Source organism: Podarcis gaigeae (genome assembly GCF_964106915.1).
Source record: "Podarcis gaigeae genome assembly, chromosome: Z".
In the NCBI taxonomy this organism is placed as follows: Eukaryota; Metazoa; Chordata; class Lepidosauria; order Squamata; family Lacertidae; genus Podarcis; species Podarcis gaigeae.
Genome location: NC_139691.1, coordinates 609,593 through 627,278, shown reverse-complemented (window position 1 = coordinate 627,278; position 17,686 = coordinate 609,593). Strand labels below are relative to the sequence as shown.

At 53.4% G+C, this 17,686-nt stretch overlaps 2 protein-coding genes across 2 annotated transcripts in view; one reads left to right on the top strand and one right to left on the bottom strand.

Annotated features, from left to right (window-relative positions):
* The window catches only part of DYNC2I2 (dynein 2 intermediate chain 2), a gene marked incomplete at its 5' end in the record, with an annotated part of 41,738 nt that extends 24,208 nt beyond the window's left edge, over positions 1-17,530 (bottom strand). Inside the window, 4 exons of the mRNA XM_083723191.1 lie at positions 11,093-11,202; positions 13,047-13,204; positions 17,300-17,409; positions 17,525-17,530. Coding sequence (XP_083579317.1) covers positions 11,093-11,202; positions 13,047-13,204; positions 17,300-17,409; positions 17,525-17,530 — 384 coding nt within the window. The remainder of the gene's footprint in view (positions 1-11,092; positions 11,203-13,046; positions 13,205-17,299; positions 17,410-17,524) is intronic.
* Positions 17,531-17,633: 103 nt separating this feature from the next.
* NDOR1 (NADPH dependent diflavin oxidoreductase 1) overlaps positions 17,634-17,686 on the top strand; it is a gene marked incomplete at its 5' end in the record, with an annotated part of 24,782 nt that continues 24,729 nt past the window's right edge. Inside the window, one exon of the mRNA XM_083723190.1 lies at positions 17,634-17,638. Within this exon, the coding sequence (XP_083579316.1) occupies positions 17,634-17,638 (5 nt within the window). The remainder of the gene's footprint in view (positions 17,639-17,686) is intronic.

Here is a 17,686-nt window from a genome sequence, read left to right as displayed (position 1 = left end):
GGGGCACTTCCTATGCTGAGTCACATGACAGGAAGTCAGAAAGGGGCACTTCCTATGCTGAGTCACATGACAGGAAGTCAGAAAGGGGCACTTCCTATGCTGAGTCACATGACAGGAAGTCAGAAAGGGGCACTTCCTATGCTGAGTCACATGACAGGAAGTCAGAAAGGGGCACTTCCTATGCTGAGTCACATGACGGGAAGTCAGAAAGGGGCACTTCCTTTGATGAGTCACATGACAGGAAGTCAGAAAGGGGCACTTCCTATGCTGAGTCACATGACGGGAAGTCAGAAAGGGGCACTTCCTTTGATGAGTCACATGACAGGAAGTCAGAAAGGGGCACTTCCTATGCTGAGTCACATGACGGGAAGTCAGAAAGGGGCACTTCCTATGCTGAGTCACATGACGGGAAGTCAGAAAGGGGCACTTCCTATGCTGAGTCACATGACGGGAAGTCAGAAAGGGGCACTTCCTATGCTGAGTCACATGACGGGAAGTCAGAAAGGGGCACTTCCTATGCTGAGTCACATGACGGGAAGTCAGAAAGGGGCACTTCCTATGCTGAGTCACATGACAGGAAGTCAGAAAGGGGCACTTCCTATGCTGAGTCACATGACAGGAAGTCAGAAAGGGGCACTTCCTTTGATGAGTCACATGACAGGAAGTCAGAAAGGGGCACTTCCTATGCTGAGTCACATGACAGGAAGTCAGAAAGGGGCACTTCCTATGCTGAGTCACATGACAGGAAGTCAGAAAGGGGCACTTCCTATGCTGAGTCACATGACAGGAAGTCAGAAAGGGGCACTTCCTATGCTGAGTCACATGACAGGAAGTCAGAAAGGGGCACTTCCTTTGATGAGTCACATGACAGGAAGTCAGAAAGGGGCACTTCCTTTGATGAGTCACATGACAGGAAGTCAGAAAGGGGCACTTCCTATGCTGAGTCACATGACAGGAAGTCAGAAAGGGGCACTTCCTATGCTGAGTCACATGACAGGAAGTCAGAAAGGGGCACTTCCTATGCTGTCACATGACAGGAAGTCAGAAAGGGGCACTTCCTATGCTGAGTCACATGACAGGAAGTCAGAAAGGGGCACTTCCTATGCTGAGTCACATGACGGGAAGTCAGAAAGGGGCACTTCCTATGCTGAGTCACATGACGGGAAGTCAGAAAGGGGCACTTCCTTTGATGAGTCACATGACAGGAAGTCAGAAAGGGGCACTTCCTATGCTGAGTCACATGACAGGAAGTCAGAAAGGGGCACTTCCTTTGATGAGTCACATGACAGGAAGTCAGAAAGGGGCACTTCCTTTGATGAGTCACATGACAGGAAGTCAGAAAGGGGCACTTCCTATGCTGAGTCACATGACAGGAAGTCAGAAAGGGGCACTTCCTATGCTGATTCACATGACAGGAAGTCAGAAAGGGGCACTTCCTATGCTGAGTCACATGACAGGAAGTCAGAAAGGGGCACTTCCTATGCTGAGTCACATGACAGGAAGTCAGAAAGGGGCACTTCCTATGCTGAGTCACATGACAGGAAGTCAGAAAGGGGCACTTCCTATGCTGAGTCACATGACGGGAAGTCAGAAAGGGGCACTTCCTTTGATGAGTCACATGACGGGAAGTCAGAAAGGGGCACTTCCTTTGATGAGTCACATGACAGGAAGTCAGAAAGGGGCACTTCCTATGCTGAGTCACATGACGGGAAGTCAGAAAGGGGCACTTCCTATGCTGATTCACATGACAGGAAGTCAGAAAGGGGCACTTCCTATGCTGAGTCACATGACAGGAAGTCAGAAAGGGGCACTTCCTATGCTGAGTCACATGACAGGAAGTCAGAAAGGGGCACTTCCTATGCTGAGTCACATGACAGGAAGTCAGAAAGGGGCACTTCCTTTGATGAGTCACATGACAGGAAGTCAGAAAGGGGCACTTCCTTTGCTGAGTCACATGACAGGAAGTCAGAAAGGGGCACTTCCTTTGCTGAGTCACATGACAGGAAGTCAGAAAGGGGCACTTCCTTTGCTGAGTCACATGACAGGAAGTCAGAAAGGGGCACTTCCTTTGCTGAGTCACATGACAGGAAGTCAGAAAGGGGCACTTCCTATGCTGAGTCACATGACAGGAAGTCAGAAAGGGGCACTTCCTATGCTGAGTCACATGACAGGAAGTCAGAAAGGGGCACTTCCTATGCTGAGTCACATGACAGGAAGTCAGAAAGGGGCACTTCCTATGCTGAGTCACATGACAGGAAGTCAGAAAGGGGCACTTCCTTTGATGAGTCACATGACAGGAAGTCAGAAAGGGGCACTTCCTATGCTGAGTCACATGACAGGAAGTCAGAAAGGGGCACTTCCTATGCTGAGTCACATGACAGGAAGTCAGAAAGGGGCACTTCCTATGCTGAGTCACATGACAGGAAGTCAGAAAGGGGCACTTCCTATGCTGAGTCACATGACAGGAAGTCAGAAAGGGGCACTTCCTTTGATGAGTCACATGACGGGAAGTCAGAAAGGGGCACTTCCTATGCTGAGTCACATGACGGGAAGTCAGAAAGGGGCACTTCCTATGCTGAGTCACATGACAGGAAGTCAGAAAGGGGCACTTCCTATGCTGAGTCACATGACAGGAAGTCAGAAAGGGGCACTTCCTATGCTGAGTCACATGACGGGAAGTCAGAAAGGGGCACTTCCTATGCTGAGTCACATGACGGGAAGTCAGAAAGGGGCACTTCCTATGCTGAGTCACATGACGGGAAGTCAGAAAGGGGCACTTCCTATGCTGAGTCACATGACGGGAAGTCAGAAAGGGGCACTTCCTATGCTGAGTCACATGACAGGAAGTCAGAAAGGGGCACTTCCTATGCTGAGTCACATGACAGGAAGTCAGAAAGGGGCACTTCCTATGCTGAGTCACATGACAGGAAGTCAGAAAGGGGCACTTCCTATGCTGAGTCACATGACAGGAAGTCAGAAAGGGGCACTTCCTGTGATGAGTCACATGACAGGAAGTCAGAAAGGGGCACTTCCTATGCTGAGTCACATGACAGGAAGTCAGAAAGGGGCACTTCCTATGCTGAGTCACATGACAGGAAGTCAGAAAGGGGCACTTCCTATGCTGAGTCACATGACAGGAAGTCAGAAAGGGGCACTTCCTTTGATGAGTCACATGACAGGAAGTCAGAAAGGGGCACTTCCTTTGATGAGTCACATGACAGGAAGTCAGAAAGGGGCACTTCCTATGCTGAGTCACATGACGGGAAGTCAGAAAGGGGCACTTCCTATGCTCAGTCACATGACAGGAAGTCAGAAAGGGGCACTTCCTATGCTGAGTCACATGACAGGAAGTCAGAAAGGGGCACTTCCTATGCTGAGTCACATGACGGGAAGTCAGAAAGGGGCACTTCCTATGCTGAGTCACATGACGGGAAGTCAGAAAGGGGCACTTCCTTTGATGAGTCACATGACAGGAAGTCAGAAAGGGGCACTTCCTATGCTGAGTCACATGACAGGAAGTCAGAAAGGGGCACTTCCTTTGATGAGTCACATGACAGGAAGTCAGAAAGGGGCACTTCCTTTGATGAGTCACATGACAGGAAGTCAGAAAGGGGCACTTCCTATGCTGAGTCACATGACAGGAAGTCAGAAAGGGGCACTTCCTATGCTGATTCACATGACAGGAAGTCAGAAAGGGGCACTTCCTATGCTGAGTCACATGACAGGAAGTCAGAAAGGGGCACTTCCTATGCTCAGTCACATGACAGGAAGTCAGAAAGGGGCACTTCCTATGCTGAGTCACATGACAGGAAGTCAGAAAGGGGCACTTCCTTTGATGAGTCACATGACAGGAAGTCAGAAAGGGGCACTTCCTTTGATGAGTCACATGACAGGAAGTCAGAAAGGGGCACTTCCTTTGCTGAGTCACATGACAGGAAGTCAGAAAGGGGCACTTCCTTTGCTGAGTCACATGACAGGAAGTCAGAAAGGGGCACTTCCTTTGCTGAGTCACATGACAGGAAGTCAGAAAGGGGCACTTCCTATGCTGAGTCACATGACAGGAAGTCAGAAAGGGGCACTTCCTATGCTGAGTCACATGACAGGAAGTCAGAAAGGGGCACTTCCTATGCTGAGTCACATGACAGGAAGTCAGAAAGGGGCACTTCCTTTGATGAGTCACATGACAGGAAGTCAGAAAGGGGCACTTCCTATGCTGAGTCACATGACGGGAAGTCAGAAAGGGGCACTTCCTATGCTCAGTCACATGACGGGAAGTCAGAAAGGGGCACTTCCTATGCTGATTCACATGACGGGAAGTCAGAAAGGGGCACTTCCTTTGATGAGTCACATGACAGGAAGTCAGAAAGGGGCACTTCCTTTGATGAGTCACATGACAGGAAGTCAGAAAGGGGCACTTCCTTTGATGAGTCACATGACAGGAAGTCAGAAAGGAACACATCCTATGCTGGGTCACATGATCGGGACACATCCATCCCTCGATCACATGACAGGAAGTCAGAACGGGACACATCCTACGCTGGATCACATGACCAGACCACAAAAAGGGACACATCCTTCCCTTGATCACATGACAGGAAGTCAGAAAGGCACACTTCCGTCACATGACAGAAAGTCAGAAAGGGACACTTTCGTCACATGACAGGAAGTCAGAAAGGCACACTTCCGTCACATGACAGGAAGTCAGAAAGGGAGACTTTCAGCACACGACAGGAAGTCAGAAAGGGACACTTCCGTCACATGACAGGAAGTCAACAGGACACTTCCGACACATGACAGGAAGTCAGAAAGGGACACTTCCTTCCCCAGCTCACACGACAGGAAGTCAACAGGACACTTCCTTCCCTGGCTCACAAGACAGGAAGTCAACAGGATACTTCCTTCCCCGGCTCACATGACAGGAAGTCAGAAAGGGGCACTTCCTATGCTGAGTCACATGACAGGAAGTCAGAAAGGGGCACTTCCTATGCTGAGTCACATGACAGGAAGTCAGAAAGGGGCACTTCCTTTGATGAGTCACATGACAGGAAGTCAGAAAGGGGCACTTCCTTTGCTGAGTCACATGACAGGAAGTCAGAAAGGGGCACTTCCTTTGCTGAGTCACATGACAGGAAGTCAGAAAGGGGCACTTCCTTTGCTGAGTCACATGACAGGAAGTCAGAAAGGGGCACTTCCTATGCTGAGTCACATGACAGGAAGTCAGAAAGGGGCACTTCCTATGCTGAGTCACATGACAGGAAGTCAGAAAGGGGCACTTCCTATGCTGAGTCACATGACAGGAAGTCAGAAAGGGGCACTTCCTTTGATGAGTCACATGACAGGAAGTCAGAAAGGGGCACTTCCTATGCTGAGTCACATGACGGGAAGTCAGAAAGGGGCACTTCCTATGCTGAGTCACATGACAGGAAGTCAGAAAGGGGCACTTCCTATGCTGAGTCACATGACAGGAAGTCAGAAAGGGGCACTTCCTATGCTGAGTCACATGACGGGAAGTCAGAAAGGGGCACTTCCTATGCTGAGTCACATGACGGGAAGTCAGAAAGGGGCACTTCCTTTGATGAGTCACATGACAGGAAGTCAGAAAGGGGCACTTCCTATGCTGAGTCACATGACAGGAAGTCAGAAAGGGGCACTTCCTTTGATGAGTCACATGACAGGAAGTCAGAAAGGGGCACTTCCTTTGATGAGTCACATGACAGGAAGTCAGAAAGGGGCACTTCCTATGCTGAGTCACATGACAGGAAGTCAGAAAGGGGCACTTCCTATGCTGAGTCACATGACAGGAAGTCAGAAAGGGGCACTTCCTTTGATGAGTCACATGACAGGAAGTCAGAAAGGGGCACTTCCTATGCTGAGTCACATGACAGGAAGTCAGAAAGGGGCACTTCCTATGCTGAGTCACATGACAGGAAGTCAGAAAGGGGCACTTCCTATGCTGAGTCACATGACGGGAAGTCAGAAAGGGGCACTTCCTTTGATGAGTCACATGACGGGAAGTCAGAAAGGGGCACTTCCTTTGATGAGTCACATGACAGGAAGTCAGAAAGGGGCACTTCCTATGCTGAGTCACATGACAGGAAGTCAGAAAGGGGCACTTCCTATGCTGATTCACATGACAGGAAGTCAGAAAGGGGCACTTCCTATGCTGAGTCACATGACAGGAAGTCAGAAAGGGGCACTTCCTATGCTGAGTCACATGACAGGAAGTCAGAAAGGGGCACTTCCTATGCTGAGTCACATGACAGGAAGTCAGAAAGGGGCACTTCCTTTGATGAGTCACATGACAGGAAGTCAGAAAGGGGCACTTCCTTTGCTGAGTCACATGACAGGAAGTCAGAAAGGGGCACTTCCTTTGCTGAGTCACATGACAGGAAGTCAGAAAGGGGCACTTCCTTTGCTGAGTCACATGACAGGAAGTCAGAAAGGGGCACTTCCTTTGCTGAGTCACATGACAGGAAGTCAGAAAGGGGCACTTCCTATGCTGAGTCACATGACAGGAAGTCAGAAAGGGGCACTTCCTATGCTGAGTCACATGACAGGAAGTCAGAAAGGGGCACTTCCTTTGATGAGTCACATGACAGGAAGTCAGAAAGGGGCACTTCCTATGCTGAGTCACATGACAGGAAGTCAGAAAGGGGCACTTCCTATGCTGAGTCACATGACAGGAAGTCAGAAAGGGGCACTTCCTATGCTGAGTCACATGACAGGAAGTCAGAAAGGGGCACTTCCTATGCTGAGTCACATGACAGGAAGTCAGAAAGGGGCACTTCCTTTGATGAGTCACATGACGGGAAGTCAGAAAGGGGCACTTCCTATGCTGAGTCACATGACGGGAAGTCAGAAAGGGGCACTTCCTATGCTGAGTCACATGACAGGAAGTCAGAAAGGGGCACTTCCTATGCTGAGTCACATGACAGGAAGTCAGAAAGGGGCACTTCCTATGCTGAGTCACATGACGGGAAGTCAGAAAGGGGCACTTCCTATGCTGAGTCACATGACGGGAAGTCAGAAAGGGGCACTTCCTATGCTGAGTCACATGACGGGAAGTCAGAAAGGGGCACTTCCTATGCTGAGTCACATGACGGGAAGTCAGAAAGGGGCACTTCCTATGCTGATTCACATGACGGGAAGTCAGAAAGGGGCACTTCCTATGCTGAGTCACATGACGGGAAGTCAGAAAGGGGCACTTCCTATGCTGAGTCACATGACGGGAAGTCAGAAAGGGGCACTTCCTATGCTGAGTCACATGACAGGAAGTCAGAAAGGGGCACTTCCTATGCTGAGTCACATGACAGGAAGTCAGAAAGGGGCACTTCCTATGCTGAGTCACATGACAGGAAGTCAGAAAGGGGCACTTCCTTTGATGAGTCACATGACAGGAAGTCAGAAAGGGGCACTTCCTGTGATGAGTCACATGACAGGAAGTCAGAAAGGGGCACTTCCTATGCTGAGTCACATGACAGGAAGTCAGAAAGGGGCACTTCCTTTGATGAGTCACATGACAGGAAGTCAGAAAGGGGCACTTCCTATGCTGAGTCACATGACAGGAAGTCAGAAAGGGGCACTTCCTATGCTGAGTCACATGACAGGAAGTCAGAAAGGGGCACTTCCTTTGATGAGTCACATGACAGGAAGTCAGAAAGGGGCACTTCCTTTGATGAGTCACATGACAGGAAGTCAGAAAGGGGCACTTCCTATGCTGAGTCACATGACGGGAAGTCAGAAAGGGGCACTTCCTATGCTCAGTCACATGACAGGAAGTCAGAAAGGGGCACTTCCTATGCTGAGTCACATGACAGGAAGTCAGAAAGGGGCACTTCCTATGCTGAGTCACATGACGGGAAGTCAGAAAGGGGCACTTCCTATGCTGAGTCACATGACGGGAAGTCAGAAAGGGGCACTTCCTTTGATGAGTCACATGACAGGAAGTCAGAAAGGGGCACTTCCTATGCTGAGTCACATGACAGGAAGTCAGAAAGGGGCACTTCCTTTGATGAGTCACATGACAGGAAGTCAGAAAGGGGCACTTCCTTTGATGAGTCACATGACAGGAAGTCAGAAAGGGGCACTTCCTATGCTGAGTCACATGACAGGAAGTCAGAAAGGGGCACTTCCTATGCTGATTCACATGACAGGAAGTCAGAAAGGGGCACTTCCTATGCTGAGTCACATGACAGGAAGTCAGAAAGGGGCACTTCCTATGCTGAGTCACATGACAGGAAGTCAGAAAGGGGCACTTCCTATGCTGAGTCACATGACAGGAAGTCAGAAAGGGGCACTTCCTTTGATGAGTCACATGACAGGAAGTCAGAAAGGGGCACTTCCTTTGATGAGTCACATGACAGGAAGTCAGAAAGGGGCACTTCCTTTGATGAGTCACATGACAGGAAGTCAGAAAGGGGCACTTCCTTTGCTGAGTCACATGACAGGAAGTCAGAAAGGGGCACTTCCTTTGCTGAGTCACATGACAGGAAGTCAGAAAGGGGCACTTCCTATGCTGAGTCACATGACAGGAAGTCAGAAAGGGGCACTTCCTATGCTGAGTCACATGACAGGAAGTCAGAAAGGGGCACTTCCTATGCTGAGTCACATGACAGGAAGTCAGAAAGGGGCACTTCCTTTGATGAGTCACATGACAGGAAGTCAGAAAGGGGCACTTCCTATGCTGAGTCACATGACGGGAAGTCAGAAAGGGGCACTTCCTATGCTCAGTCACATGACGGGAAGTCAGAAAGGGGCACTTCCTATGCTGATTCACATGACGGGAAGTCAGAAAGGGGCACTTCCTTTGATGAGTCACATGACAGGAAGTCAGAAAGGGGCACTTCCTTTGATGAGTCACATGACAGGAAGTCAGAAAGGGGCACTTCCTTTGATGAGTCACATGACAGGAAGTCAGAAAGGAACACATCCTATGCTGGGTCACATGATCGGGACACATCCATCCCTCGATCACATGACAGGAAGTCAGAACGGGACACATCCTACGCTGGATCACATGACCAGACCACAAAAAGGGACACATCCTTCCCTTGATCACATGACAGGAAGTCAGAAAGGCACACTTCCGTCACATGACAGAAAGTCAGAAAGGGACACTTTCGTCACATGACAGGAAGTCAGAAAGGCACACTTCCGTCACATGACAGGAAGTCAGAAAGGGAGACTTTCAGCACATGACAGGAAGTCAGAAAGGGACACTTCCGTCACATGACAGGAAGTCAACAGGACACTTCCGACACATGACAGGAAGTCAGAAAGGGACACTTCCTTCCCCAGCTCACACGACAGGAAGTCAACAGGACACTTCCTTCCCTGGCTCACAAGACAGGAAGTCAACAGGATACTTCCTTCCCCGGCTCACATGACAGGAAGTCAGAACAGGACCCGCCCTCCCCCGGGTCACATGACAGGAAGTCAATAGGACACTTCCCCGGCTCTCACGACAGGAAGTCAACAGGACACTTCCTTCCCTGGCTCACAGGACAGGAAGTCAGAACAGGACACGCCCTCCCCCGGGTCACATGACAGGAAGTCAACAGGACACTTCCTTCCCCGGCTCTCACGACAGGAAGTCAACAGGACACTTCCTTCCCCGGCTCACAGGACAGGAAGTCAACAGGACACTTCCTTCCCTGGCTCACAGGACAGGAAGTCAACAGGACACTTCCTTCCCCAGCTCACAGGACAGGAAGTCAGAACAGGACCCGCCCTCCCCGGGTCACATGACAGGAAGTCAACAGGACACTTCCTTCCCCAGCTGACAGGACAGGAAGTCAACAGGACACTTCCTTCCCCGGCTGACAGGACAGGAAGTCAACAGGACACTTCCTTCCCCGGCTCACACGACAGGAAGTCAACAGGACACTTCCTTCCCTGGCTCACAGGACAGGAAGTCAACAGGACACTTCCCCGGCTCACACGACAGGAAGTCAACGGGACACTTCCTTCCCCGGCTCACACGACATGAAGTCAGAACAGGACCCGCCCTCCCCCGGGTCACATGACAGGAAGTCAATAGGACACTTCCTTCCCCGGCTCTCACGACAGGAAGTCAACAGGACACTTCCTTCCCCGGCTCACAGGACAGGAAGTCAGAACAGGACACGCCCTCCCCGGGTCACATGACAGGAAGTCAACAGGACACTTCGTTCCCCGGCTCACAGGACAGGAAGTCAACAGGACACTTCCTTCCCCGGCTCACACGACAGGAAGTCAGAACAGGACCCGCCCTCCCCCGGGTCACATGACAGGAAGTCAATAGGACACTTCCTTCCCCGGCTCTCACGACAGGAAGTCAACAGGACACTTCCTTCCCCGGCTCACAGGACAGGAAGTCAGAACAGGACCCGCCCTCCCCCGGGTCACATGACAGGAAGTCAACAGGACACTTCTTTCCCCGGCTCTCACGACAGGAAGTCAGCAGGAACCTTCCCCGGCTCACATGACAGGAAGTCAACGGGACACTTCCTTCCCTGGCTCACATGACAGGAAGTCAGCAAAGGACCCGCCCTCCCCCGGGTCACATGACAGGAAGTCAACAGGACACTTCCTTCCCCGGCTCACACGACAGGAAGTCAGCAGGAACCTTCCCCGGCTCACATGACAGGAAGTCAACGGGACACTTCCTTCCCTGGCTCACATGACAGGAAGTCAGCAAAGGACCCGCCCTCCCCGGGTCACATGACAGGAAGTCAACAGGACACTTCCTTCCCCGGCTCACACGACAGGAAGTCAGAACAGGACCCGCCCTCCCCCGGGTCACATGACAGGAAGTCAACAGGACACTTCTTTCCCCGGCTCTCACGACAGGAAGTCAACAGGACACTTCGTTCCCCGGCTCACAGGACAGGAAGTCAACAGGACACTTCCTTCCCCGGCTCACACGACAGGAAGTCAGAGCAGGACCCGCCCTCCCCCGGGTCACCTGACCCCTTTTTACCCACCATATGTGCAAGTCGTCCTGCATCACATGACAGGAAGACAGAAAGGTGCACTTCCTGTGCTGAGTCACACGACAGGAAGTCAGCCAAGGACCCGCCCTCCCCGGGTCACCTGACCCCTTTTGACCTACCTGGTACACGGGATCCGTGTGCGAGTCGTCCGTCATCCCGCTCCTCCAGATCAGTGGGTCTTCCGGACGGCCGGTGTCCCACACCAGGACTTCCCCACTGAACAGCCCCACTGAAAGGAAGAGAGGCGCCCGATTGGCCGACGGGACAGAAGGCCCGCCCCTTCCTCCCGCTGGAGCCAATTGGGTTGGGAGAGAGAGGCTGGATTGGCCAAGTGAAGGAAGACCCGCCCCTTCATTCCAGACCAGGACTTCCCCACTGAACAGCCCCACTGAAAGGAAGAGAGGCGCCCGATTGGCCGACGGGACACAAGACCCGCCCCTTCCTCCCATTGCAGCCAATCGGGGTTCGGGAGCGCAGGGACGAGACGCCGGATTGGCCGAGGGGATGGAAGACCCGCCTCTTCCTCCCGCTGGCCCCACAGCAAGACTGAACAGCCCCACTGCAAGGGAGAGAGAAGCCGGATTGGCCGAGGGGAGACCCGCCCCTTCCTCCCGCTAGAGCCAATCAGGTTGGGGAAGGCAGGGACGAGACGCTGGATTGGCCAAGGGAAGGAAGACCCGCCCCTTCCTCCCGCTTGCCCCACTGAACAGCCCCACTGAACGGAAGAGAGGCGCCCGATTGGCCGAGGGAGGGAAGACCCGCCCCTTCCTCCTGCTGGAGACAATCAGGTTGGGGAGGGAGACGCCAGATTGGCCAAGGGAAGGAAGACCTGCCCCTTCCTCCCGCTTGCCCCACTGAACAGCCCCACTGAAAGGAAGAGAGACGCCTGATTGGCCAAGGGGACGCAAGACCCGCCCCTTCCTCCCGCTGGAGACAATCAGGTTGGGGAGGGAGACGCCGGATTGGCTGAGGGAAGGAAGACCCGCCCCTTCCTCCCGCTGGCCCCACAGCAGGACTTCCCCACTGAACAGCCCCACTGCGAGGGGAGAGGAGACGTCCGATTGGCCGAGGGGACGGAAGGCCCGCCCCTTCCTCCCGCTGGAGCCAATCGGGTTGGGGAGAGACGGCGGATTGGCTGAGGGAAGGAAGACCCGCCCCTTCCTCCCGCTGGCCCCACAGCAAGACTTCCCCACTGAACAGCCCCACTGCGAGGAAGAGAGGCGCCTGATTGGCCGAGGGACGGAAGGCCCGCCCCTTCCTCCCGCTGCAGCCAATCGGATTGGCCGAGGGAAGGAAGACCCGCCCTTTCCTCTGTTCGCCCCACATCAGGACTTCCCCACTGAACAGCCCCACTGAAAGGAAGAGAGGCGTCCGATTGGCTGAGGGAGGGAAGACCCGCCCCTTCCTCCCGCTGCAGCCAATCGGGGTTGGGGAGCGCAGGGACGAGACGCCGTGTTGGCCGAGGGGACGGAAGACCCGCCCCTTCCTCCGGCTTGCCCCACTGAACAGCCCCACTGCAAGAGAGGCGCCCGATTGGCTGACGGGAGGGAAGACCCGCCCCTTATTCCCGCTGCAGCCAATCGGGGTTTGGGAGAGAGACGGCGGATTGGCCGATGGATGGAAGACCCGCCCCTTCCTCCCGCTGGACCCACTGAACAGCCCCACTGCGAGGGGAGAGAGGCGCCCGATTGGCCGACGGGAGGGAAGACCCGCCCCTTATTCCCGCTGCAGCCAATTGGGGTTCGGGAGAGAGACGGCGGATTGGCCGATGGATGGAAGACCCGCCCCTTCCTCCCGCTGGACCCACTGAACAGCCCCACTGCGAGGGGAGAGAGGCGCCTGATTGGCCGAGGGGATGGAAGACCCGCCCCTGACTCCCGCTGCAGCCAATCAGGTTGGGGCACTGGGGGGACGAGACGCCGGATTGGCCAAGGGAAGGAAGACCCGCCCCTTCCTTCCAGACCTAGACTTCCCCACTGAGCAGCCCCACTGCGAGAGGAAGAGGCGCCTGATTGGCCGAGGGAGGCAAGGAAGAGGGTCCCACCCCCCAACCGCCAAGGTGGGCGGGGTTACCGGCGATGACGGGCGGGCGGCGCGGGTGGAAGGCCAGCCCCATAGCGGCGCTGGGGGCGTCCAGGACGAGATCGGGGCGCTGTGGGTCGGGGGCCCGGCGGTCGAGGTTCCAGGTGCAGACGTAGGATTTCTCGGCCCCCCAGTCGCCGTCGTCCAATCTGGGGGGAGAGAGAGAGGAAGAGGAAGTCGGAGGGGGTGGAGGAGGAAGTGGGGGGCAGAGGAGGGAGACGTGGGGGGCAGAGGAAGAGGGGAGGGGAGGGAGGGGGAGGTGGGGAGGTGGGGGAGGGGGACAAGGAAGTGGGGAAGGGGAAATGGAGGGGGAAGAGGAAGTGGGGAGGGGAAGCAGGAAGTGGGGAGGGGAAGTAGGAAGTGGGGAGGGGAATGGGGGGAAATGGGGAGGGGGAGGAGGAATAAGTGGGGAGGAGGAAGTGGGGAGGGGGGAAGAGGAAGGGGGGACAAGGAAGTGGGGAGGGGAAATGGGGAAGGAGAAGAGGAAGTGGGGAGGGGGAAATGGGGAGGGGGAGTAGGAAATGGGGAGGGCAATGGGGAGGGGGAAATGGGGAGGGGGAGGAGGAAGCGGAGGGGAATAAGTGGGGAGGGGAAAGAGGGGTGGGGGACGGGGAACAAGGAAGTGGGGATGGGAAATGGGGAGGGGGAAGAGGGAGGGGAGGGGCAAGAGGAAGTGGGGAGGGGGAAATGGGGAGGGGTAGTAGGAAGTGGGGAGGGAAATGGGGAGGGACAAGGAAGCAGAAGGGCGAGGAAGTGGGGAGAGGAGTGGGGAATGGGGAGGGGGAGGAGGAAGTGGAGAGGAAGAAATGGGGAGGGGGAAGAGGAAGTGGGGAGGGGGAAGAGGGGAGGGGGGAGGGGAGGAAGGGGGAGATGAGGAAGTGGGGAGGGGGAAGAGGGGAGGGGGGAGTGGAAATGGGGACGGACAAGGAAGCAGAGGGGCAAGGAAGTGGGGAGGGGAGGGGAAAATAGGGAGGAGGAAGTGGGGAGGGGGAAGAAGAAGTGGGAGTAGGAAGTGGGGAGGGGAATGGGGAGGGACAAGGAAGCAGAGGGGCGAGGAAGTGGGGAGGAGAGGGGGAAATGGGGAGGGGGAGGAAGAAGTGGGGAGGGGAGAGAGGAAGTGGAGGGGGAAGAGGAAGCGGTCAGGGGGAAGTGGGGAGTGGGAAGAGGAAGTGGGGAGTGGGAAATGGGGAGGGGAAATGGGGAGGGGGAGTAGGAAGTGGGGAGGGGAATGGGGAGGGACAAGGAAGCAGAGGGGCGAGGAAGTGGGGAGGGGAGGGGGAAATGGGGAGGGGGGAGGAAGTGGGGAGGGGAAGTGGAGGGGAAGAGGAAGCGGGGAGGGGGAAGTGGGGAGTGGGAAGAGGAAGTGGGGAGTGGGAAATGGGGGAGGGGGAAATGGGGAGGGGGGTAGGAAGTGGGGAGGGGAATGGGGAGGACAGAGAAGCAGAGGGGCGAGGAAGTGGGGAGGGGAGGGGGAAATGGGAAGGGGGAGGAGGAAGTGGGGAGGGGAAGTGGAGGGGGAGAGGAAGCGGGGAGGGGGAAGTGGGGAGTGGGAAGAGGAAGTGGGAAATGGGGAGGGGGAAATGGGGAGGGGGAGTAGGAAGTGGGGAGGGGAATGGGGAGGGACAAGGAAGCAGAGGGGTGAGGAAGTGGTGAGGGGAGGGGGAAATGGGGAGGGGGAGGAGGAAGTGGGGAGGGGGAAGAGGAAGTGGAGGGGGAAGAGGAAGCGGGGATGGGGATGTGGGGAGTGGGAAGAGGAAGTGGGGAGGGAGACAGGGAAGTGGGGAGGGGTAAAATATCTCCGGGGAAAATATATTCGGGGGGAAGTATATTCGGGGGAAGTATATATGGGGCAAAAGATCCCCAGGGGGAATATATTTGGGGGGAAATATCTCCGGGGGGAAAATATTCGGGGGGAAATATCTCCGGGGAAAAAATATTCGGGGAAAATGTATATGGGGCAAAGGATCCCCAGGGGGAATATATTCGGGGTGAAATATCTCCGGGGGGGAATATATTCAGGGGGAAGTATATTTGGGGGAAATATATATGGGGCAAAAGATCCCCAGGGGGAATATATTCGGGGAGAAATATATTCGGGGGGAAACATATTCAGGGGGAAATATATATGGGGAGAAAAATCTTCAGAGGAAATATCTCTGGGGGGAAATATTCGGGGAGAATATATTCGGGGTGAAATATCTTTAGGAGAAAAATCTTTGGGGTGAAATATCTGTGGGGAAAATATATTCGGGGGAAATATCTCTGGGGAGAAAAATCTTCGGGGAGAATATCTCCAGGAATATATTCGGGGTGAAATATCTTTGGGGTGAACTATATTCGGGGAAAATATCTCGGGGGGAAATATTCAGGGGGAAATATATTCGGGGTGAAACATATGCAGGGGGAAATATATATGGGGAGAAAAATCTTTGGAGGAAATATCTCCAGTGGAAAATATATTCGGGGAGGAATAAATATGGGGCAAAAGATCCCCAGGGGGAATATATTCGGGGGGAATATATTCGGGGTGAAATATCTTTGGGGTGAACTATATTCGGGGTGAAGTATCTCTGGGGGCAGTATATTCAGGAGAAATATATATGGGGCAAAAGATCCCCAGTGGGGATATATTTGGGGTAAAATATCTCTGGGGGAAATATATTCGGGGGGGATATATTCGGGGTGAAATATCTTTGGGGTGAACTATATTCGGGGTGAAACATATTCGGGGGGAAATATATATGGGGAGAAAAATCTTTGGAGGAAATATCTCTAGGGGGAATATATTCGGGGTGAAATATGTCTGGGGAGAAAAATCTTCGGGGAATATATCTCTGGGGGGAAATGTTCGGGGAGAATATATCCGGGGTGAAATAAAATCTCTGGGGAGAAATATCTTCGGGGGAAATATCTCCAGGGGGAATATATTCGGGGTGAAATATCTTTGGGGTGAACTATATTCAGGGTGAAGTATCTCTGGAGGGAAATATTCGGGGAGAATATATTCGGGGTGAAATATCTTTGGGGTGAACTATATTCGGGGTGAAGTATCTCTGGGGGAAATATATTCAGGGGGAAATATATTCGGGGTGAAATATATTCGGGGAAAATATATATGGGGCAAAATATCTCTAGGGAAAAATATTCGGGGGGAATATCTCTAGGGTGAGATCTCTTCGGGGGGAATTTGGGGGTGGAATCTTTTCAGGGGGATTTTTTGGGGAGAAGATCTATGGGGAAGATCTATGGGGGAAGGTCTATGGGGAGAAGATCTCTGGGGGAATATATATGGGGGGAGATCTATGGGGAAGAACTCTGGGGGAAGATATATGGGGAAAAGATCTTTGGGGGGATGATCTATGGGGGGAAGAACTCTGGGGGGAAGATCTATGGGGAAAGATCTATGGGGGGAAGATCTATGGGGGAAGAACTCTGGGGGGAAGATCTATGGGGAGAAGATCTATGGGGGAAGATCTATGGGGGGAAGATCTATGGGGGAAGATCTATGGGGGGAAGATCTATGGGGGAAGAACTCTGGGGGGAAGATCTATGGGGAGAAGATCTATGGGGAGAAGATCTATGGGGGAAGATCTATGGGGAGAAGATCTATGGGGGAAGATCTATGGGGAGAAGATCTATGGGGGAAGAACTCTGGGGGGAAGATCTATGGGGAGAAGATCTATGGGGGAAGGTCTATGGGGAGAAGATCTATGGGGGAAGATCTATGGGGAAAAGAACTCTGGGGAAGATCTATGGGGAGAAGATCTATGGGGAGAAGATCTATGGGGGAAGAACTCTGGGGATAAGATCTATGGGGAGAAGATCTATGGGGGGAAGATCTATGGAGGAAGAACTCTGAGGGGAAGACTATGGGGAGAAGATCTATGGGGGAAGAACTCTTGGGGGAAGATCTATGGGGAGAAGATCTATGGGGGAAGAACTCTGGGGAGAAGATCTATGGGGAGAAGATCTATGGGGGAAGATTATGGGGAGAAGATGTATGGGGGAAGATCTATGGGGAGAAGATCTATGGGGGAAGATCTATGGGGAGAAGATCTATGGGGGAAGATCTATGGGGAGAAGATCTATGGGGGAAGAACTCTGGGGAGAAGATCTATGGGGAGAAGATCTATGGGGGGAGATTTCTGGGGGAAGAACTCTGGGGGAAGATCTATGGGGAGAAGATCTCTGGGGATAAGATCTATGGGGAGAAGATCTATGGGGAGAAGATCTATGGGGCTCACCTGCCATAGGAACAGGCCACCACGGCGCCGGTGGAACTCCAGGAGACGCCGGTGACTTGAAGTTTTCGCTCCCGCGCCGGCGGGTAGGAGAGGCTGTGCAGGCAAGAGATCTGGTGGAAATCCCAAATAGGGGGAGAATAGGGGGGAAAATATGAAATAATTCAGATTATTCGGCCGTTTTTCTGGCGGTCGGAGGACACACAGGACATATATATACATACATACATACATGTGTGTGTGTGTGTGTGTGTATGGGGTGTGTGTGTGTAGATGTGTGTCAGTGTGTGTGTATGTATGTGTGTGTGTGTGTGTGTATGTATATATATATATATATATGGGGTGTGTCCGTGAATATATGTGTGTGTGTGTGTATATATATGTGTGTGT